We start from the raw sequence: 25,335 nt of genomic DNA on the forward strand, positions 1-25,335 counted from the left end.
TTAATAAAATTGTGCAGGGTAAGGTGACAGGATGGCATTTAAGTATATGGGCACATGTGCAGTCATTTTTTGGGAGAAGTTGCAATGTATGTGCACATTTTATAAAATGTCCAAGCATCCACATGGAGGGTAATTTTGTAAAGGTCTCTTAGGGGCCCTTTTATTAAAGTGAGGTACAATCTGGGCTTAATGCATTTTAATGCAGGGCTTTCTCGTGCACTAAGCCCAGATCTAACATGGCACTTTTTTAAAGGGCTTTTTATTTGTAGGTCATGCGCTAATGTTCCCATTAGCACACAGTATGTGCAAAACATTAATGCGGTAGCAAGTACTGCCTCCTACTTAGGAAGTGATAAGTGCACCCACATTAACTCTGTATTATCGGGTTAGCGCACACTAATCACGATGTGCTGGCTGGATAACACAGGAATGCTCACCCTTTGCTCATGACACACCCCCTACGGAAAATATTTTTGAAATATCCATAATGTGAGGGTGAGCGTTTGCAAAGAAGCATAATACCACAAAAAGGTTTAACGCGTTTCTGCGGTAACCTGTTTGTGAACACTAACAGCAGGTTAAGGGCTTAACATCATTTAGTAAAAGAACCCCTTCAACTGCAACTGCATATAGGTGCCTATTTAGGGCTATTTTATGAAGGCACATAGAGGGGGATTTTTGATACGACATCCAAATCTGACTTTGGACGTTTTGCAGAAAACGTCTTAAAATCCAATAGCGAACGTAAACATTTTTGAACCTGAAAAAAATTCTCCGTTTTTTTTTAAATGGCCATTTGTGCTCTGTACGTCCATGTTTTTGGTCTGTTTTCGAAAAAAACCCCATACAGGTGAAAAACACACCATATCAAGCCAACGAGATGTAGGAGGAGACAGCATTCTTAATAGACTGGCCACACAGACATCCCAACAGAGCAGTAGGGCACCCTGGGGGAGGGTCACTGCAGTGGACTTCATATAAAAGTTCCCAGGTACACATCTCACTGTTTTCACCTTATATTCTATAGCAAGACCTCCAAACCCCACAAAAAATCTACTGTACCCAACTGTACACAACTACAGTAGCCCTTATGGCTGAAGATATCACCTAAATGTGAGTACAGCAGGCTTTTGGTGGGTTTTGGAGGGCTCACACTTTCCACCACAAGTGTAAAAGTTAGAGTGGGTTATGGGCCTGGGTCCCTTTTCTCTACAGTGCACTGCACCGACCACCACTCTACAGATAACCGGGGTCTTTTACTAAAGCTTAGCTTGAGTTATCTGCAGAAGGGCCCATTTTATTCCTACGGGCCCTGCTGCAGATAAGTCAAGTTAAGCTTTAGCAAAAGACCCCCAATGTTTCTCTGTCATCAGCCAAAAAACCTTTCCTCCATCCTTAAAGTTTTCAAAACATATTTTATATCATTTTTTTTGGTATTTTCTCCTATCAAAACTACTCTACTATAACTAGCACAATTATCTTCTTATCAAAATTTTCTTTGCACTTCCGGTAAGCTTCATCAGGGGCAAGACGTGCTCACATATTTACCCCAACATACTTTCACTTTTACTAGCATTATCAAAAAAATTTTGATTAGAAGATAAGTGTGCTGGTTTTATCATAGAGTGATTTTGATAGATGAAAATATTTTAAAAAATGATATAAAATATAATTTGAAAATTTAAAGGATGGAGGAGAGGATTTTTGGCCGATGATAGAAACATTGCCTGTATTGTGCTGTATGAAGTATTGTGTACCACAGACTTCTGAGGCCTTTTCCTCTCTTTTTTAGTCTATCAACAGGTGAATTTTCGATAGAGAAGGGCGCCCATTTTCCGACACAAATCGGGAGATGGGCCTCCTTCTCGCAAGGTCGCCCAAATCGGCATAATCGAAAGCCGTTTTTGGGCGCCCTCAACTGCTTTCAGTCGTGGGGACGACCAAAGTTCATGGGGGCGTGTCGGCAGCGAAGCGAAAGCGGGACTGAGGCGATAAAGGAAAAAAGAAGGGCATCCCTCATGAAAACTTGGGCACCCCGTTCAATTATGCCCCTCCACGTGTTTCACTTAGGGGGTCTTTTACAAAGGTTCGTTTGCATATTAGTGCGTGCTAACCATGTAGATGCCCATTATATTCCTATGGGCCCTTAGTATCTTATATTGTTCACTGTTTTTGGTTGGGTGCTAAATTTACACCAGCTTGACGGCTAATATAAATGTTAGTGCATACTTTACACATGTACGATGCGTAAATTAAGGAATTTTATAATCTACATACGTATGTGAGGACTTTGCCCATGACCTGCCAAAACCCCACCCTTGAGCACATTCATAGTTAAAGTACATATATGTGCTCTTTTATGCTAGACAGTATTTTATAAGAATTCATTTATGTGCATAAGTGGTCAGTGGTGTTGCCTGGAATTTTTTTTATAGGGGGTGCGTCTCCCATGCGCCTCCCTTTTCCCGCCCACCTCCCAGACCTTAAAATCATCTCTGCTGCAGTCTTCACCTGGGCAGTGGCAACAGTACTCATAGGCTGCCTGTGTCGCCTGCACCAGAACTTCCTCTCTGAACAATCCCACCTTTCACAAAAGAAGTTGCATCAGAAGGGGTGGGGCAGTTCATTGAGGAAGTCCTGATATAGGCCACAGGCAGTCTATGTGTGCCACTACCATTGTCTGGTTGAAGACTACAGCAGGGATTATTTTAAGATATGGGCGGGGGGGGGGGGGGTGTCTGACAGGGGATAAGCACGCAACACATGCACCTTGTTTAAATTTGCAACTGTAAGTGGCCACTTACACAAGTAGATGACTAAAATTTATGTGCATTCTTACCATCTAAAACTAGATGGCTCCATATAAAATCACTCCCTATATTTCATCAGTTTCATTAATAAGATGATCTCTGATGGGAATAATTCTATAAAGCATTTTTCACATGCAAAACATATTTTATATATACAGAATGGCTCTTATAGCCAACAAGAACATGACTACTTTTACATGGACTGCGCAAATGCATTTTCTCTGGGGGGAGCAGGGGGAAGAAGAGTTTTGATGTACAAGCATATTTTATAAAATCTGAGTATACATGCACTGAATACATACACATATTCTTTGGAACAGGTGTAAATTTGTACACTTCTGGGATCGTTTTAGGAACCATATAAAAGCACATAGATAGCTGAACATTTTAACTTCAAAAGTGTTACGTTCCTGCATTGTTTTAATGTTACCTTTCAGTATCTTAAATATCTTTTCTTAAATCATACACATTACACTTGAATTCATATTAAAGTTGGGATAAACATAAGTGAATGCTATATTTTTAATTTGTTTGCTTGAAGGCACAACAGCAGCAAAGCATTATGTATGAGAATGCAAATATTATTCTATGTTTCTTTGAGCAACAGGAATGTATTGTAAGTAATGTTATTGGCCTTTGAGAAGTCAGATGGAAAGAAGCAGATTCACAATGTTATAGCATCCTCTGCTGTTCCACTTGTATACTTCTGCTGTTAACACAAGTATGAAAAGCAGACATCTGCAGAGGAACAGTTTAATAGAGAGTAACTTACACAAACAGCAAAAATTTTCAACAGCTATATTATTGTTTATTAGAAGATTCTTGATGTATCGTTTTCTGTGCTACTACCAAAGTATTATACATATTAAATGCAGGTACTTTCTCTGTTCCTAGTGGGCTCACAATCTAAGTTCTGTACCAGTAGTTGAAAATGTTTCATTCCCCACAATCTCTTGAAATGGTCTATAGAAGTCTTCAAAGAAACTACTAAGGGGGACAATTTCCCAAAGTCAACTTGCCAAGTAAACTGGCCTGTCTAAAAACTGACACTTCCTTACATAAGTACATAAGTATTGCCATACTGGGAAAGACCAAAGGTCCATCAAGCCCAGCATCCTTTTTCCAACTGTGGCCAATCCAGGTCACAAATACCTGGCAAGATCCCAAAAAAGTACAAACATTTTATACTGCTTATCCCAGAAATAGTGGATTTTCCCCATTTAATATCGGTCTATGGACTTTTCCTTTAGGATGCCGTCCAAACCTTTTTAAAACTCCACTAATCTAAACCCTTTACCACATTCTCTAGCAACGAATTCCACAGTTTAATTACATGTTGAGTGAAAAAACATTTTCTCCGATTCGTTTTAAATTTACTACATTGTAGCTTCATCGCATGCCCCCTAGTCCTAGTATTTTTGGAAAGCGTAAACAGACGCTTCACATCTCCAGTTCAACTCCACTCATTATTTTATAGACCTCTATCATATCTCCCCTCATCTGCCTTTTCTCCAAGCTGAAGAGCCCCACCCACTTTAGCCTTTCCCCATAGGGAAGTCGTCCCATCCCCTTTGTCATTTTCGTCGCCCTTCTCTGCACCTTTTCTAATTCCACTATATCTTTTTTGAGATGCAGTGACCAGAATTGAACACAATATTCAAGGTACGGTCGCATCATGGAGTGATACAAAGGCATTATAACATCCTCATTTTTGTTTTCCATTCCTTTCCTAATAATACCTAACATTCTATTTGCTTTCTTAGCCGCAGCAGCACACTGAGCAGAAGGTTTCAAAGTATCACCAACGACGACACCTAGATCCCTTTCTTGGTTTGTGACTCCTAACGTGGAACCTTGCATGACATAGTTATAATATGGGTCCTCTTTCCCACATGCATCACTTTGCACTTGCTCACATTAAACGTCAGCTGCCATTTAGACGCCCAGTCTCCCAGTCTCGTAAGATCCTCTTGTAATTTTTCACAATCCTCCCGCGATTTAACAACTTTGAATAACTTTGTGTCATCAGCAAATTTAATTACCTCACTAGTTACTCCCATCTCTAGGTCATTTATAAATATGTTAAAAAGCAGCAGGTCCCAGCACAGACCTCTGAGGAACCCCACTATCTACCCTTCTCCATTGAGAATACTGACCATTTAATCCTACTCTCTGTTTTCTATCCTTTAACCAGTTTTTAATCCACAATAGAACACTACCTCCTATCTCACGACTCTCCAATTTCCTCTGGAGTCTTTCATGAGGTACTTTGTCAAACGCCTTCTGAAAATCCAGATACACAATATCAACCGGCTCACCTTTATCCACATGTTTGTTCACCCCTTCAAAGAAATGTAGTAGATTGGTGAGGCAAGATTTCCCTTCACTAAATCCATGTTGACTGTGTCTCATTAATCCATGCTTTTGAATATGATCTGTAATTTTGTTCTTAATAATAGTCTCTGCCATTTTGCCCGGCACCGACGTCAGACTCACTGGTCTATAATTTCCCGGATCTCCTCTGGAACCTGTTTAAAAAATTGGCGTTACTTTGGCCACCCTCCAATCTTTCGGTACCACGCTCGCATTTAAGGATAAATTACATATTACTAACAATAGCTCCGCAAGCTTACTTTTCAGTTCTATCAATACTCTGGGATGAATACCATCCGGTCCAGGAGATTTGCTACTCTTCAGTTTGTAGAACTGCCCCATTACATCCTCCAGGTTTACAGAGAATTCATTAAGTTTCTCTAACTCGTCAGCTTTGAATACCATTTCCGGCACTGGTATCCCACCCAAATCTTCCTCAGTGAAGACCGATGCAAAGAATTCATTTAATCTCTCCGCTACGGATTTGTCTTCCCTGATCACCCCTTTTACTCCTTGGTCATCTAGCGGTCTAACCGATTCTTTTGCCGGCTTCCTGCTTTTAATATACCTAAAAAAATTTTTACTATGTGTTTTTGCCTCCAACGCAATCTTTTTTTTGAAGTCCCTCTTAGCCTTCCTTATCAGCGCTTTGTATTTGACTTGACATTCCTTATGCTGTTTATTATTTTCAGTCGGTTCCTTCTTCCATTTTCTGAAGGATTTTCTTTTAGCTCTAATAGCTTCCTTCATCTCACTTTTTAACCACGCCAGCTGTCGTTTAGTCTTCCGTCCTCCTTTTTTATTATGCGGAATATATTTGGCCTGGGCTTCCAAGAGGGTGTTTTTGAACAGCATCCACGCCTTATGTAAATTTTTTTCACCGTTCTTCTCATTTTATCATAGTGTCCTTTTTGAAAGTTAAATGCTAACGTATTTGATTTCCTATGTATACTTACTTCAAAGCTAATATGAAATCCGATCATATTATGATCACTGTTATCAAGCAGCCTCAGCACCATTACCTCCCGCACCAGATCATGCACTCCACTAAGGACTAGGTCTAGAATTTTTCCTTCTCTCATTGGCTCCTGTACAAGCTGCTCCATAAAGCTGTCCTTGATTTCATCAAGGAATTTTACCTCCCTAGTGTGCCTCGATGTTACATTTACCCAGTCAATATCGGAGTAATTGAAATCACCCATTATTATTGTGTTGTCCAGTTTGTTTGTGTCCCTAATTTTCTTTAACATTTCTGCATCCGTCTATTCATCCTTTTCCCCTTTACACATGGAATTTCAATCCACAGTGATTCCAAGAAGTGTTTTGTTTCCTGCAGAATTTTCAATCTGTTTGATTCAAGGCTCTTGTTAATATACAATGCTACCCCTCCACCAATTCGATCCACCCTATCACTATGATATAATTTGTACCCCGGTATGACAGTGTCTCACTGGTTATCCTCCTTCCACCAAGTCTCAGAGATGCCTATTATATCTAATTTTTCATTTAGTGCAATATATTCTAACTCTCCAATCTTATTTGTTAGGCTCCTGGCATTCGTATATAGACATTTCAAAGTATGTTTGTTGTATCTATTTACATGATGCTTAGTACTTGACAGTATTAATTTGCAATCTTTTGTCTGATTTTTATTTTTATTTAAGGACACCTGATCTACTACGGTTTCTTTTGCAACCTCACTGTCAGGATACCCTATCTTCCCTGTTTTGGTGATATCTTTGAAAGATGCCTTATCCCGAACCATGCGCTTTTGAACAACTGTCGGCCTTCCCCCCCTCCCCCCCCCCCCCCCCCCCCCCCCCCCCCCCCCCCCCCCCCCCCCCCCGTTTCTAGTTTAAAAGCTGCTCTATCTCCTTTTTAAATGCCCATGCCAGCAGCCTGGTCCCACCCTGGTTAAGGTGGAGCCCATCCTTTTGGAATAGGCTCTCCCTTCCCCAGAATGTTGCCCAGTTCCTAACAAATCTAAAACCAGAAGTGCAATCACCATGACTTAAAGTTAACACTTTTTTTTATGAATTTTTTAAAATAAATATTTGAAACAGGAGGAAAAAGCCTCAGAGATTATGAAGGTATAAATAAAATTTTCACCTGTCTGCTTCAGTCATCAGCTCAAAAACCTCCACAATTTTTACTGTTTTCTTAAAAAAAAAAAGGAAATTACTTCCCCCCACACCCGTTTTACAATGCTACACTGGAGGCTGCCAGTGCAGTAATGCAGACACAAATGGGCTGTGTCAGCATTACCGAGAGCATTGGAGCCGACTCTGTGGGTGCTGTGGGTGCTTGAGCACCCCCAATATTGAGAAAATTCCTTGTATGTGTCCAGGGAGGGGTTATTTCCATTGGGCTTAGCACCCCCAATAATTATGAAAAGTTGGCTCCTATGACCGAGAGGCTTTGTAAAAAAAAAAAAAAGGGGGGTTAGCTTTTAACTCTGCTTGATACACCGTGACGCTAGCCACCATTTTGTGGTGCCACAACCACTGCTTCAGGGGGTGGAAGCCTTACAAAAATAGTGCTCTCTAGTTCAAGCACTTTTTCAACCCTCCATTACACTCTCTAACTGTCCTTAAAGTTTGCCTTACTCCTAGAAAAGGAACTTCAAAGGGAAACTCCAGCATGAAACTGCTGAATAGGAATTCATCAAAAAGATCAGCAGGATCAGCCTAAGCTTGAACAAAGACAGTGAATTCATGGCTCACTACAGGTAGGAATGGACTTAACTACTCCAAGACTATCCTGTCTTTGTTCTCTCTCACCCACCACAGTTTTCAGTTAACTGAATTATGCTGCTGTTTATCACTTTCTTACTAAATCCTGCCCTGCATTTTCCAATACTTTTATCTTTGTATCTCCATCATCCCGCCCCCCCCACCCTGTGCATCTTGCTTATCTGTAACCAATTCAGCAGTTTCATGCTGGAGTTTACCTCTGAAGTTCTTTTGTAGGAATATGGCAACCTTTAGGTCAGTTAGGCCCCGATGCTCAAAACTCCTACACTGTACTGAAAAGTACCACAGAAATAGCGCTGGAACAGCATGGCAGAACAACTCCCTGATGCTCAATGCTAATGAGAGATGCAAATATAGGTGTGCTGTTAGCATTGAGCATTAACTAGTTTTTTGGAAGTTAAGGGGGAGGATAGTGCTTGGCACATGTCCAGAATGTCAGAGAGGGAAGGAAGGAAGGAGGAGGAGGAAGAGATGCTGACCAAGCTCTCCAGACTTTAAAGGCAGCAGTACAATGATATACTGTTAAATTGACTGCATAACATGCAGTGTACCAGAAAGTTGCTTCCTGTTTTCAGTTATTACCTAGCTACATAATATTTATAGCTGAAAGAAAATTGGCAAAATTGTCAGCAAAGAACACCGATGCCATCATATGAGGAGTTGGGAAAAACCAGTTAGGATTCAAGAAAGCCTAGAGAGGAGTCAGCTTACATGTGGGGCTGCTTCACAAAACTCTAATGCCAGCTCCGAGCTGGCATAGGGTTTGAAGTGGTACAGGCGCTCTTGTGGAGTGCTTTGTTCTACGAACATTGGCGGAAATAGGAAAAGACCCCTATTTGCATGCTTTTGACTACATTAGCAAGCTACTTGTGCTGATGGTAGGTGCGCTCATTGTTTCCCATGGTAGGGGTGTTTCAGCATTTTGCGCTGGTAAAAACGGGTGCTAATCTGGTGCTAATGGACTCTAGCACCCAAGTTTACTTCTGAGCATTGGACCTTATATACCCAGTTGACTCAGGCTACAGGGAATCTTCAGGACATTCTATCTGTTACTAGTCACCAGTCCTCTGCAAGACTCACTGCCTTGGTGGATGATACATTCCAAAGTTCTTCAAGTTCTGAGATACCCAGCCCAAGTTGGGCTGGGTATCTCAGCTGGATGGGATTCACACCAAGGATGTGTGGTCTGCTGAGGAACGATGTCATCAGATAAGTTTCCTAGAGCTAAGAGCAATATTGAATACTCTAAAGGTTTTCAGAGCTTGGCTGTCTAACAAGGTCATCCTGGTTCAGACAACCAGATGGCCGTGTATTACATAAACAATCAAGGAGGGAGATTGTCAGAATGTGAAAACAGGCCACTTCTCATAGAACGTGTCTCAGGGCAACATAACTGACAGGCAAGGACAATGAGTCCCACTTCAGGCACAGGCAGCTCCTTGTGACTCTGGGCAAGTCACTTAACCCTCCATTGCCCCATGTAAGCCGCATTGAGCCTGCCATGAGTGGGAAAGCGTGGGGTACAAATGTAACAAACAAAACAATGTCCTGGTGGATACATGAATCGAGTTCTGCAACCCCATGAGTGGATGCTGGATGACAAAATTGTCTGCAAGACATTTCAAGAGTGGGACACACCCTTGATATATCTCTTTGCCACGCCATTCAACAAGAAAGTACCTCAGTTCTGCTTCAGGATTGGGTCATAAGAACGTAAGAATAGCCATACTGGGTCTAGCCCAGTATCCTGTTTCCAACAGTGGCCAATCCAGGTCACAAGTACTTGGCAAACCCAAATAGTAGCAACATTCCATGCTACCAATCCCAAGGCAAGCAGACTAAGGACTTTTCCTCCAGGAACTTGTCCAAACCTTTTTTAAACCCAGATATACTAACCACTGTTGCCATATCCTCTGGCAATGAGTTCCAGAGCTTAAGTGAAAAAATATTCCCTCCTATTTATTTTAAAAGTATTTCCATGTAACTTCATTGAGAATCCTCTAGTCTTTGTACTTTTTGAAAGAGAAAAAAAATGGATTCACTTCTACTTGTTCTATACCACTCAGGATTTTGTAAACCTCAATCATATCTCCCCTCAGCCTTTTCCAAGCTGAAGAGCCCTAACCTCTTTAGCTTTTCCTTATATGAGAGTTCCATCCCCTTTATCATTTTAATCGCTCTTCTTTGAATACTTTCCTTCTGCATTGGAGAGGATCTTCTGTTTGCATATTCTTTGATATCCATCATAATGAATGTCATTCTGAAGCTCAAGCAAGATTGGGGAGCCATGATTCTCATAGCTCCTTGGTGGCCGAGGCAAGTATGGTTTCTGCTTCTGCTGGACCTTCCATCATAAGTTATTTATTTAGTTGGATTAGGCTCATACCTTTTTCAGCAGTAGCTCAGGGTGAGTTACATTCAGGTACAGTAGGCATTTTCCTGTTCCCAGAGGGCTTACAAAGAAAGGTTAAATTAATTGCTCAAGATTGGAAGGAGCAGCAGTGGGATTTAAACTTGGCTTCCTTGGTTGTCAGCCTAGTGCTCTAAGCACTGGGCTACTCCTCCACTGGAGTACTATCCAACACTGATCATGCAAGCACAGGACACACTGTTGCATCCCATCATAGAGTTCCTAGCCCTTACACCTTAAGATGTTGACATTGTCTTTACTGAACTTGCCTGACAATGTTTCACAGGTCTTACCAGCTGCCAGAAAGTATTCCACTAAGAGGGCACATGAACAGGAAGAGGTTTGACATCTGGTGTGAGGGTGAGGTCATACATCTCTTTACTTGCACACATAAAAACACCTTGAATACTTTCTACATTTATCAGAGGCAGGTCTCAAGACCAACTCTGTAAGGGTTCACCTTAGTGCAACTGGGGGTTATCATCACTGGGTAGAAGATAAACCTATTTCTGTACAGCCTTTAGTTGTTTGCTATGGGGAAATGGTGCTCAAAATTCAGTGGCCAAAAAAATCGGCACTGAATGGTACTCTGTAACTGGCGTTCTGGGATTGGGACCCTTTATAGAATAGTGTATAGCACAAGAAGTTACACCAACTGAAGCTAGGTGTAAATTCAGGCAAACAAGTTAGGGGTGGATCTCCTGAATTCTGTTGCCCTGTGTTTAAGGAAATGCCCTGGCCTGCCCATGCCCCTCCCATGGCCACGCTTCCTTTGCAGATTCGCGCAGAAACACTTACATGCTATTCTATAAATGGGCATGTGTGTTTTTGCGTGGATCTAACACTTTTGCCCCATTTTGGTGCCTTGTGCCCGTTACAACGCTTTTTTGTGCTGAAACTTTGGCACAGAAGTTGCACCTAACATGCGGTGCCATATATAGAATCCCCCCTATATGTAAGTAGGGCTGGTTTCTTCTGAAACCCACCATCAACCTTCCAGCAGTATCATGAGACTTCAACTTTGTTCTTACTCAGCTGATTAAAACTCCTTTTGAGCCACTAGGTACCTGCTATTTTTGGTAGTGGTTACTTCAGCGCACATGTTTAGTGAGCTCCAGGCCGTAGTAACTGATCCATCTTACACAATATTTTTTAACTAAAAGAGCGGCTCTATGCACCCATCTGAAGTTTCTTCCTAAAGCTGTGTCAGTATTCCATCACAACCGGTCAACAGTCCTTCCAACTTCTTTCTTAAACCTCATGCCCATAAAAGTGAAAGTGCACTGCACTTAGATTGCAAGAGAGCCTTGAGCCTTTGGAGAGGATTAATGCCCATTGAAAGTTCACCCAGCTTTTCAATTCTTTTGACTCAAACAGAATTGCGGCTTCCATCAGCATACATCCACTTTCCAATTAGCTAGCCAACTGCATTTCCTTCACTTACACCCAGGCTGGGTTGACTCTAGTGGGTCATATCATGAATCATAATGTCAGAGCTACGGCAGTGTCAGCAGCCCATAGAGGAGAGATGTAGAACTACGACATGGACTTCTGTCCATACATTTACATCCTACTACTGCTTACACCCAACATGACAGTAGGTTTGGCCGGACCATCGTGCAGACTATTTAGGGTTTAGAATCTATCTTCATTCCCCCCAGGCCCTTCTTTTTCAGTTCCAGGCTGCCTTACAACAAAATAAACAACAAATATGGCCTGTTGTCACCAAAAATATTAGTGTCTGCCTGGTGTGGCACTGCTTGTTTTGTCCTCCTGCCTTTTATTTATTTTTTTTTGTTTGTTAAAGGCAGCCTGTAACTAGGGAGTCCCATGCATGAGAATTTAACAGTTCTACTTGTCCTTGGAAAATAACTTACCTGTAGCGGAGTTCTCTGAGGACAACAGGACTTAAATTCTTGCAAACCTCCCCCTCTCCAATAAGTTGTATTCCTCTAGCAAAGTAATAGACTTAGGAGGTCCTGCATGAAAGTGGCAGGCAGGAACAGATGCTCATGCATGATGAGCCAACCCAAAGGCTTTTAGGAAAAGTTGCTGGGGTACCGCTTCCCACGCTGGGCTTCATCAGTGATCTCACAGTGCATAAGGATTTAAGTACCATTGTTCTTGAAGAACACATGTTACAGGTAAGTGACTTTGGAGCTCATTTTCAAAAGAGAAAAATGTCCAAAAAGTGGCATAAATCTGCATTTGGAAGTTTTTCTCACAAAAAAGTCCAAATTGGTATTTTCAAAACCAATTTGTAGACATTTTTCTATGAAGTCCGTCAGAAGTGCATTCAAATCACAAGGGGGGTTTGTCGGGGGTATGTCAGGGGTGTGTTAAAGGCAGGATCGGGGGGTTCCTAACACTTGGACGTTTTTCAGCCATAATGGAACAAAACAAAAACGTCCAGGACTAAAACTAAGATGTTTTCAGCTAGACCTGTTTTTATAACGAATAAGGCACAAAAGGGTGCCCTAAATGACCCCCCCCCCAATGGTCACTGACCACCTACCCTATACAAATATGATATAGTAACCTCTATGACAACTTCAGATGTTAGAGCCAGGTCTATCAGAGCAGCATGAGGGTCCCTGGAGTAGTGTAATAGTCAGTGCAGTGCATTGTACCACGGTGTGGGGGACTCTGGTCCCTATCTCCCCTCTACCTGTCACATTTGTGGTGGAAACTGTGAGCCCTCCAAAACTCACCAGAAACCCACTGTACTCACATATAGGTGCCCCCTTCATCCCTTCACCCATAAGGGCTATTGTGTACAGCTGTGGGCAGTGGGTTTTGGGGGGCTCAGCAGACAAGATAAGGGAGCAATGGTGAGATGTGTACCTGGGGGCATGTTTTTGAAGTCCACTGCAGTGCCCCATTTATCTTCTTGTAGACCAGTCTACTAAAAATGCTGCCCCCTCCTACATCCCAATGGCTTGATTTTCTACGTTTTTCACTTGGACGTTTTTGTTTTGAAAATGAACCAAAAAACAAAACGTCCAAAGCACAAAACCTTGTTAGAAACAGTATTTTCTAAAACAAAATATAGATGTTTTTCTTTTTGGAAAATGAACTTTTCTTATTCAGATTTTGGATGTTTTTTGCAAAACGTCTAAATTCAGATTTAGACGTCATAACGAAAACGCCCCTCTTTGTTTTTCTAACATTACTATTTATAAGTGTATGTCACTTATAGTGGCATTTAACCCTTCTAAAATCACCTTGCATATTTGTAACTGCTCAGCTTGCAGCCTTGCAAACAGAAATTTGTAAGGAATTGCATGCCCTTTGCAAGATTCAAAATATCCTTGTTAAAGTTGTCTTCTACTGCACGACGGGGCCCTTTTACTAAGCTGTGGTAAAAGGGGCCATGCGCTAGCAGTGGCAGCCTTTTCTGTCACGCGTCAGAGCCCCTTTTACTGCAGCGGGGAAAAAGCCCCCCAAAAGAAATAGCCATGTGGTAAGTTCACACTTGCAACGTGACCATTTTGGAGGGAGCACTTACCGTCACCAACTGAGGTGGCGGTAAGGGCTCCCACATTAGCCTGGTGGTAACCCCCTGCTGGAAATGCCACACTCTGGGGATGGAACTATTGCCGGCACCCGTGTTGGGCTGGCAGTAATTCCAGATTGCTGCACGGCAACTCTTTAGTAAAAGGGTTCCAATGACATTAAACACTATTTCACAAAGATAGACATTTAATTGAAAATAGTGAAACCTTGTACAATTCTTAGTTTGCAAAAGTTAATTTGTACAACAAACCTTACTTAGGATCAAACAAGTCTAGCTGTAACAGCAGGGGCTTCAGATAATCTTCCATGGCTTCAATAATGCTTCTGAAATCTGATGAAAGTTCCTGCTCATTTTCATCACTTATATTCTCTGCAGCCTTCTGTTTTACAAAAGAAAATTATTTTATTGGTAATTTTGCTGATACACTGTTTGAAAGGTGCTATGAGGACAACTCTAGGACACAATTTAATAAAGAAAATCAGAAATAGTATTGTGTAAGAAATTAAATGGTCAGTATTTACTAGGACAGCAAACACTTAAAATGGATCTGTTTAAAATAATTTGGATTTTCAGCACAATTAAGCAGTGGAATTTGTTTGCAGAAGATGCAATCAAAAAAGTATAAAAAATGTTCCTGGAGGAAAAGTCCATAAACCATTATTAGTCATCTGGTCTTAGGAAAACTACCACTTATCTCTGAATGTGAACAAGGAATGAATCTATTCTTCATGATTCTGCTAGCTACTGTGACCTGAACTGGTTAATGGGCTTGATGGAACTGACATAAAGAAATTATTAGATATGCTATACTGGATCAGATCAATCAATAGTTGCTGGACCAACTACACCTGGAAATTTGAGTGCAGTTCTGGTCAATACATCTCAGAAAAAAAATAGCATGCTTAAAATGCTGCAAAGAAGGGTGTCAAAAATAATTAAGGTGATGGAACAACTCAGTGCATAGCTAGGATTGAATGAGCCCCTGGCAGAAAAATTAAGATGGGCCCCTATAAAACCACAATGCCCACTGGGGGGCAGGATTGTGTTCAGGGCCAGGGTACTTGTGTGTTGGGCAGGAGGGTAGTATGGAGTGTATAGAAGGGTATCTAAGAAAGGGATGTGAGGAAATGTCTGCTGTGGATAAGATGTCTGAGATGAGGGAGTAAGGGCTTGTGTACGTCAGACGAGCACTGGGGGTTTTATTGTGTAGGAATGTATGTAAGTGAGGCGTGTCAGTTGTAGGTGGGGTGTCTGGGTCAGTGGTGCAGTGGGGATGTGTGAGGCACTGTATGTGTGTAGATGCATAATGGATCAAGGATAGGGATGTTACTTGCACAAAGAGTGTGTGGAAGAGAGCGGAATGGAGGCAGAAGCAAGTGAACAAGGTACGTGTGTGTGTGTGTGTGTGTGTGGGGGGGGGGGGGGGGGGGGTGTCACAACACCACCAGGAAATTTTTGGATACTGTTGGGCGTGGGGGACGGGTCAGCTCTGGTGGGTGGGGAATTGTGGCATAGACGGGACTTTCTGGGTTGAGGGATTGGGGGATTTTTTTTAGGGGGGGAAGAGGCTGGCGGTTCTGGAGGTGCCTCTTCATGTGGCAGCAGGCTTAAAAAAAAAAAAGTTTCCCTTCCAGTTGGCACATAAATGACTCTTATAGAATACACACTAACAGAAACATACATGCCAAGATTTGATGACATACTTTGCTGGTGAGCACTGCAATGGTGGAGTGTGGGTGAAGTGTGTGCACAACACACAAGAACATGTGTAAATTATAGGATACCACAATTTATATATGTTTCAACTCCCAACCAGGCATAGGCATTTATACTAGCTCTAAGGTTGGTGTCAGTGCTCACACTTTAAAAGTATGTTTTCAACTGATTGTGCTAATTTTCTTTATAGAATACACTTGCAACAGGTGCCCTGTTACAAAATTACCTTCCACATGTGTAATTTTAGCCATAGTAGGGGAGGTGTTCCTGTGGGCAGGGTTTGGAAATACAAGCACACGCTATTTACGCAGAGAACATACCCACACAAAAAGGAGGTGCTGAAGTGTGTAAGTACTTTTCCTTAGGAAATTTTCAATGTGAAATTGTTGGGTTAAAATTAACCCCAGTCTTTGCAGACTGTCCTCACAATTTACAGGTCATTAGCTTTAAAGCAATGCAAGTCTAATTTGGTTTAGCCAGTTAATTTGCAGTTTCGAAAACCTCTTCAAAGAATACACTAGAAATGGTTCCTTGGTACTATATATATATATCCTACCGTATATGTTTCTTGGCGGTTGTCTTGTAATAGTTCATGTATGCTCTTTATGGTGGCATTTTTCTGATAGTTCTTTTTATAAAGAAGCTGCATCATTTCCTGTTTATATAGCCTCATTTTTTCCAGCAATTCAGAAAGCACATCAGGATCCACGGCGGAACGACAAACTTTAACCCGTGCTAGCAAAGGAAAGAAAAACATTTAAAAAGTGCTTGACACTAGGCAAAAGGCCCTTATATGGGTGGCGTGACCCCTAGCACTAGGGGTCGCTTGTGCCATTTTGAGGAGTGACTGGGGATGGCTGCTGTCTCGGACCTCCTAGACCATCAGGGATTCATAAAAGTATGACCAGGGGTGTCTATTTGGGGAGGGGGGGGGGCTCTTTGGAAGGGTCTCTTCAGAGGCAGAGTGCAGTGCAATTATATTTTAACTGTGCCAGTCCCTTTAAGATGGGCAAGAAATAATGTCAGCTTTGAGCTGGTATAATATTTCCACAAATAACATAGCTTATGGAGTTTAATGTAAATTGTGCATAATAATGAGGTGTTTTGCATGTATTTTGCATTCTTTACATCTCATTACTATGCATCCCACCGTGACTTATACTAATGTACGTTACAGTAAAATAAAGCACAGTTTTGTCATTTTTTGTGCACTAAGGCATGTTAGCAACTACATCCCCCCCCCCACTGGCATAGCTAGAAATAGTTTTTACTTTTTAGAGGGGGGGGGGGGGCAACAATAAGATGGATGGGCAGTAGGCACATGTTTATGCCATACTAGTTATACTTTGTTTGATACATAATGCTTTTAAGTGAACCTGACAACACATTTAACTAGTCTGCAATGGCTGTCATGCATCGTACTTACCAGCAATAATTTACATACACACTTAGAGTAATAGCTATAAATATACAAGTGGGGTAATTTTGTGTTGATTAAATAAGTGCTACATATATCCACATGTGCTGTCACAGCATAGGAACCCTTAGAAAAAGTACCATCAAAGAGTAGAATAGCTCAAACAGGTGCCTATAGATTACACAGGCATATACACACATTAACAAAGTTACTAGGAAAACAATACACTTCCTTTTATATGAGTTGGGGTGAGATTAGCATTTATGCATGTATCCTATAAAGACTGATAAAAATAATAAAAAAAAATGACTATACCAATCTCCAAAATCAAAAATCATGCACAACACACAAGTCATCAAAACAAATATATGAAATCTTACTACAACAAGCCACACACTATAGCTGCTCATCCAGAACTCTTAACATTATGAATTGGAAAATAAAGGAAATCATGCCATGAACTTCTTGTCAAACGTCACTTTCAATGTCAAGTCATGAACTTACGGATTCTTTTACAAAGCCGCGCCAGCGAATCCTGCACAGCAAATGAGAGGAAGCCCATTCAATTCCTAGGGGTTTCCTTTCAATTGCTTGTGGGAATCGCTAGTGTGGCTTTCTAAAAGAAGCCCTTAATCATTTATGGCAAGAACTTCCTTCTCAATTGTGTCACAAAAAGCGATAAAAATGTGTACGCTTATCTGAACTTACGCCAGCGGTTTGGCATAAAAAATGCCTTTGATAAAGAAAATGTGGCTTAGGGACCTAGCAAAGATTCTGAAAGTCTTTCAAAATCCCCTCTCTAGTGGCTAATGCAAGGGATAAGGGGCAAAACAGCCTCAAAAAGATAACTCAATGTTCTTGGCTGCTTCACATAAAAATATATTCACTATGGATGTCACTAGCCTGTGGTACTAAGGTACCTCAGGTTAGTGACATCCATGGTAAATTTTGCTGTGGTAAAAGGTGAAATTTAATCTTATATATCTATTTCCTTTCCTTTTCTTGAATCCTTCTAGACTAGCTTGTTGGTTGAATTGTGATTGTACTGGGTCTACTGTTTAAAGTTTCTACATTTGTATTAAACACTTTTTAGCTTTTCTGAGCTGGGTATCCTCCCTTCCTTCTTGTCCAGAAAAGTGCATAGTACCAGCTTGCATTTTAACCTCATTTGGACAGAAAGAAGGAAGGAAGGAAGGGAAGGAGGTGATATGTTAACATTTTTGGACAGGAGTAAACCAGATCCCCAACTGGCAATTTTTCAGTTTTCTGACAGCAGAGGAGGAGAAATGAAGGGGATATTTGGAGGCCAGTATGATTTTTAAAACAAAATTGCAATTAGGAGGGACATGAGGTGTGGCTGTGCATAATTACCCCCCCCCCCCTGTTTACAAAGATGCGCTAGCAGCTGTTGGTGTGCACAATTTTTAATTTTTTTGTTACATTTGTACCCCACGCTTTCCCACTCATGGCAGGCTCAATGTGGCTTACATGGGGCAATGGAGGGTTAAGTGACTTGCCCAGTCACAAGGAGCTGCCTGTGCCTGAAGTGGGAATCGAACTCAGTTCCTCAGTTCCCCAGGACCAAAGTCCACCACCCTAACCACCAGGCCACTCCTCCACACAACCCATTCAAAGTGAATGGGCTGTGTCGGCATTGCCATGCGGCTTTGTAATCAAGGGGTAAGTTAGGTTGTTGGGAGGGAAAGAGGTGGGACAGGGAAGCCAGTCCCTGGGTAATTTAACATACTGTGATAGGATGAAGGGAAGGTAAAGCTGTGCTTTATTTTGTTGCCAACAATTTTTATTGATGACATTTACTACTACTTCTTAACATTTCTAAAGCGCTACATTTAAGAAAGTACAGGTAAACAGTTACATATCCAATGCAGTATTAACAGAATAGTTGGTTGTTGGTGTACCTCTACACCTGGCTTTTAACTTCAGTTGACGAGAGAGAAGCTCAAGTTGGCCAGATTCAGCTCTCCTATAGCTGCACAGATACAGCTGGCCAAATTGGGTAACTAGCAGTCCAAATTCGAGCTCACCATCTAAGTTTCTCCCTCCACTTAAAGCCTACCTCTGGACCCGTCCAGAAACAGACCCAGTTAATTAAACTTAGGAAGCTAAATTTAGCCAGACAGTTTGGTCAGTTTTTTTTAAAGGCTTTAGGAGCGTAGCTACTAATGTGGGCTACTGTTAAGATGTGTTATTCACTGTTAACCAGTTATTAGTAACTAGGTTTCACTCATAAAATGTGACCTGTCCTAAAATAGCACGAGTTAGTAACACTCCTTAACATAGTCCCTACTTAGGTGGATAGATCCCTTTTAAAACTGACTCTATAATAAATGATGGTAGAAAAAAAAACAAAATGCCCTATATGGTATGCCCAGCTGAGCTTCTCCAACTTAAGGACCTCTTTTACTAAACCACGCTAGTGATTCTTGGTGTGGCAAATGCACTGCAGCTCATTCATTTTGAATGGGTTGCGTCGCATTTGTCACGTGGGAATCGCTAGCTTGGTTGTTAAAGAGGCTGTGATATCCTGTGATACCCTGGCCGAAGGTTATTGGGTAGCACTGTGAATAATTCAGCCAGACAAGGTATATAAATGTGAAAGTAAATGGATTTATTCACCTGAGTCCTGGGACCTGTTGCTTCACAGGCCAGGAACATCAGATGCAACAGTTTTGCTTATTTAGTAACAGTCTTGAGTAGGCCTCTGGCTAGTAGGTAAAGCAGTCTGTGGCTGGTGGGGTTGCTCCACCCCAAACACAGCCTGTAAGTTCTCAGGACTTCTGAGACTCAGGTCTGGCCCAGCCAGACCTCAGCAAGGCTTGCAAGTCTTAACAAGAAGCAAAGTTGGCTTACCTCAACCAGGTCACAGCAGCTAAACGTATTCAGTAAAGGCATAAACTTGGGCTCCAGTTCTTCCTGGCCCTATCTTTTAATTTCCCAAGTACTGACTCTGCCCCTCCCAGCTCACTTCCTCCCAGGGCGGGACCTGTGCTCTTAAGGTGGCCCAGGCTATCGGAGGGACTTTTCTTAAGTGTGCGGGGCAGTGTTTTATAAACCCCCTCACAGAGGCCCTAAGTTATAAATCCCCTTATACAACCCAATATTAATTCCACCCATCTTGTCATTTAGCTGATCTCTCAACCCTGTTCGCACTACCTCTCTTCATATCCATTCCAAGCATGTCCAATATCTCCACAGGTCTTTTAATCACACTCTACAATTCTTTTTGATTTTTTTTTTTTACTTTTCAAAAACTTTCTACATCCAACACTAGGACAAGAAACTCAAGAAACAATATCAAGAACAAGAAATCAGAAACAGGAAATATTCAAAAATAACACCAATAGGAACTATAGGATCTTTACAAAAAGAAAAGCAAAAATTATCATAGGCAAGCTCCAAGAAATGGAAGATAAAATTTCCCTTTCACTATATCGACCCCAAATATAACTGACTCAAAACTACCATCACTGTCAACCTGAATGCTTTTCCAACTGTGAGAGCTCCACAAATATATAACTGAGTCCCCTGGAAAGTGACTAAGGATGGGTGACTAACCACCTGATATTTAAAACCATTTAACCGGCCAAAATACACCTGGATATTCAGTGCGGGTCACTGATAATGGCCCGGCATTGAATATCTGAGTTCAGAGCCCACTGTTGGAGGCAGCCTGGTTACCTCCTGCAGTCTGAATATCGGGCCTTAAGTACTTAAGTAAAAAAAATCCTTCCCAATATAAAAACCTTGGCCCTCAAACCAGAAACACCTTTCTGCTCATTTGAGTAGCTCTGGACTCTTCAGGAAATACCTGAATCCGTTGATCACAAGATTAAATCTTACTTTTTTTTCTTGAAATAAGCCCTCAGAAATAACACCAGAAGGGTAGCTTTTGTATCTGTTGAATCCTCTAGGAAAGTGGTCAAATTGTCAGTAGCTGAAGGATGCAAAAGGTAAGAGTTCCCATCCTGGTCACTCTCTTGTATTTTGTAAAAGGCAATATAATATTTAGAAATAATAATGTTGTCCAGCTTTGGAGGACACAGCATCTGTTTAAAGTACTTCCTAACCAAAATCTCAGCAAACAGGTAATGAGAATATGGGAAATTAAGGAACAGCAAGTTCCTTATTCTTGCAGAACTTTCCATAGCCTCTATCTTGATCGGAACCTAATGACAGTTCTACTTTGTCCATTTCTGGATGTACAACTGCTTTAGGAAAAAGCAAAAGGGATAGAGGCACTACCGGTTACAAATATCAATAAATCCAACACACAGGTAACCTATCATGTCTTTTTCTCAGGTTCTCTCGTAACACTTTTGTCCAAACATCTGGCCTCCCCATGCTCACTGAAAGTTGAATTTCTGCATACATTAGATCTAACTGCAGTAGTTATGTCTTTTCAGGACCTCTATGTTATTATTTAACAAAAAACACAAGTACTCACCATCTTGTTGAACGACTTTGACTTTTGGTCCACCATTTGATTTAGATCTCTCAAGTACAGAACCATAAAGGAAAGATCTAAAACAAGTACAATAAAACAAATCCTTGTAAAACATGATTAAGAACAACGGCAAATGATTTATTTATTGCATTTGTATCCCACATTATCCCACCTCTTTGCAGGCTCAATGTGGCTTACAATAGATCATGGATACTGGAAATAAGAAGAGAATATACAATTGGTTTTACAGAGGATTTGGGGTACATGGTAGTAGAATACATGATAGTGGTAAAGCAAAAGACATTCTAAGACATTTTGGATATATTAGGAGATTTTTACATGTGTTAGTCTTTGTGGTATATCTTGTCAAAGAGATAAGTCTTTGATCCGACTGCTAAGTCTTAGATCTAAGCAAAGTCTGTAAAGTTACCATCAAAAGGAAACCAAAGGAAGTTAAAAACAAATTCTTGGAAGTTCAGATTAAGTAAATTGGAACCAAGCAAAGAGTTTGGTGAAGGTTACACTGTAGTAATTAGATGATCTTTTTCTCTTTGCTGTTGCTCACATTTTTCACCCTCTTTAGAAGTTCTCTTTCTAAAGGGTTAATTTAGCCTGCCCCTGTAAGTGGCTAAAAAAAAATAGCTGACCACTGTGGACTGAATATCTATCCTTTCTTTTAGTTTTGTACCTCCTGCAAGGCACAACTAATTGTCACCCAGATTGTCTTAATGGGCAAGGACTAACTGGAAAGTCTCTTCCATGGTGGCAGCTTTTGCTACCGACCTTTGTAAGTACTGTTGAGAATTGAGGGGTCCCGAGCCCCCCAAGAAGGCTAGAGTGACCTCAATCTGATGTAGCAAAAGCATTTGTACTTACAGCCTTTCATCATTAAGTGAAGCCCACAAATCATCATTTGGAATGAGGAGTTTATTTACAAATCAGACTTTAATCAGATACATTCATCAGACCAATTCTGGATTCAGCTGACCGGAGCTCTGCTGCTTCCGAGGCGTTGGAGAAAAGTTCTCCCGAGGGCTTGCATGCACCCTGCTTTTATACAATTTGGTCACTATACAAGTCTATGGAGAGGGATTTTTTTCTCTAATATTGCTTAATCTATGAGTCATGACCTCCGGCCAGGTGCTCTTCCGTTTTAGTATTGCAACTTGTTGTGCAACTTCCCTTTTTGTAAACACTTCCTTAGATACGGACATCCAAACATCAAAACATGAACAAAACAACTTTTTTATGAAGATATCTAAATTTGGATATATTAGGTTCATATCATTTTGTGATCTGGGTTAGGATTTTAGCCATCAATTCCTTGATCTTGGCTTTTGCACTGCTTTTGAATGTCACACCAAATTCTAATGAGGCCTAGTCAGTGCCTTTTAGCAGTTTAGGCTGTTTAAGGTATGTAAATTGACCCACCACTATTCCAGTGGATGGATCCCAAGCGGGGACACATATTAACTTACAGGAAAAGCAAGTCCTTGCTCAGCCAGTCATAGATTTTTAAACCTAGCTGGTATTTTTACAGCCTTAGTCCTAAAATCTGGCCTTCCACCCTTCCGGTGGGCATCCAGTGAGGGCCTCTTGCTGTAGTATAATTATACATTCCCCACTTGTCACCCCCTCTGAGGAGGGGTGACACAAAGCTCGTCAAGCTCGTCATCATCCATTCCAGAAGGTGGCAAGCTATCAAACGAGAGGGGGAGTTTTGGTCTTACAAATTGCTAGAAGGTATGGTGCAAGATAGGAAACTTCATTTTCAGGTGATATATTAATTGGGCATATGGAATTCCCTTTAGATTACCCAATCCCTTGGGACAAATCCATGAGTTCATCTACAAAATCCCATGAAGTATAGGTATGCGGGTAATAGCAATTTCAGGTGGATCGCACTAATAAACACTTTCAGGTCTTTCTATGGCTTCTATTATATCTGTTGCATAGTGCATGGGGAGATAATCTAATGTATCTATTTCAGTGGTCCTCGGAAGGAATGGTGGATTTGATTAAGCATTGTTATGGTGGCTCAACAAATATATGGTTAGCACTCAGATTGCAGGCTGTTTTAGGTTGTCGGTATTCAGAATCCTTAAACAGGTCGGAATTCCCGGACCTTACTATTACTCATCATTAGCATCCAATCATGAGCACTAAAAAGTGGATAGCAAGTATGAGGTTGCCTAATACAGCAAAAATGGTGAATCCTAGGAAATTTATATTAACAAAGGTCATACATGGATCTTGACATATGCATAATGACCTGGAAGTATGGGAAGCATTTTATATATCCGTTACCCCACTTGGAGCTTAGTCAAACCTACAGAAAGACATGCAGCTTAAGTAAGCCTACACCAAAGTTAAACAATTGCATAAATGGTTGATACTAACAGGGTTTACACCTACATTATGATATCATAACCAGTATTAGGGTTTGATGTTACCCTTGTATCTGAGCAATATCAACTTCAATTTTAAATTACATAAACAGAAATAACAGGGAAACTCTTAGAAAAACAATTAGAACAATAAAGGAAATAATAGGAAAATAAAAATAAAACCTTTTCAATATATAGACAGGATTACTGCTAAACTGAAAATAAAACAAAATATGAATCTATAATGTCCATAAACAGCAACTGTAAATCTCAGAATGATTCTGAATTCTCTTTCATCGAACATGGTTGAGGCGGTGGAAACGTTGAAGAATCTGGACGGAGATCTGGGTCTTCAGGCTGGCCTGCTGAAGGAAGTGGTCGGTCTTGAGATGGTTAGGCTGGTAACATCTGGTTCTGCGGCTGAGTAAACCCGTATATCTTTCACATGGACCCAAAACTCGTAAAGATTATTGCCACAACCTTGGGGGATCTAACATCATTTGGGCCTGGATAGATCTTAAAGACGTACTTGTGGTGTACAAATTGGGATCTTTCCATGTCTTTATTCTAGGCATACACCATCATAATTAGTCCATCAAGAGTCCAGCAAAATGACTGTATGCCTGTATGATACATTGCTATATGTTGGTGGGCATAATCAGCGTAAACTGAATAAGCAAAAATAATATATAGATGTCAAGAGACATGAAAGACAATGTAAACATGGAGAAAACAGTGCTAATTAAGTGCAAAAACAAAAGGGAAACCAATTTACATAAATAGGTAAGGATCAGAGCTTCAAGTTAATTCAACTTAAAATTAAATTTTAAAATTGGGAATTGGGATTTGGAATTGGGATTTGCAATTGGGATTTGGAATTGGGATTTGCATAATATATCCCCACTTCTGGCTTGCATAATGTGTGAGACAGATTGGTAATTATTACGAAGACATGATCAAATAACAATGGTTAAGTATATGGAACAAAAGAAAAGAGTAAAAATTAAAATTTAGAGATGATGGTAAATGTCCAAGTTATTGATGTATGGAGGGCAATGTGTTGCAATCTATCGCCAATAGATATGGAATCTTCACCTGCGATGACTAACATTCACCAAGGGTTGGGCCCTCAGCTGCAGGAGGCCAGCAGGACTTACGAGTCAGATGATTCAGAAAGAAGGGTAGATTAGCAAATAGTCATAGTCAAAGTTAAAGACTAATATGCAGAAATTTAAAACTCATAAATAGTCCAGGTGATGGAAGTATATTCTGGAATCACGGTCGCTGTCTGTTGTAATAGAGAGCTCATACGTAAAGTGACATGTAGGTTCTGGAAAAGATGAGCCTGCAAAAATATTTAATACAGCAGAATATTTAAGAGCATAACCAAGAAGGTCTAAATTAATGACATCATCTGGACAAAAGAAATTTCTCATTAGAGGAGGTGGCGCTTCTTTTTCATGCCAGAGGTCAGTTGTAGCAGAAGT

General features: G+C 40.9%; 1 protein-coding gene across 1 annotated transcript in view; it reads right to left on the reverse strand.

The window, feature by feature from the left end:
• Positions 1-25,335, reverse strand: part of CFAP46 (cilia and flagella associated protein 46) — a 418,285-nt gene that overhangs the window by 59,034 nt on the left and 333,916 nt on the right. Inside the window, exons 47-49 of the mRNA XM_030202994.1 lie at positions 21,462-21,538; positions 16,136-16,314; positions 14,118-14,242 (exon numbers count right to left, since the gene is read on the reverse strand). Coding sequence (XP_030058854.1) covers positions 14,118-14,242; positions 16,136-16,314; positions 21,462-21,538 — 381 coding nt within the window. The remainder of the gene's footprint in view (positions 1-14,117; positions 14,243-16,135; positions 16,315-21,461; positions 21,539-25,335) is intronic.

The sequence above is a fragment of the Microcaecilia unicolor genome, chromosome 5 (assembly GCF_901765095.1).
Source record: "Microcaecilia unicolor chromosome 5, aMicUni1.1, whole genome shotgun sequence".
Taxonomy (NCBI): domain Eukaryota; kingdom Metazoa; phylum Chordata; class Amphibia; order Gymnophiona; family Siphonopidae; genus Microcaecilia; species Microcaecilia unicolor.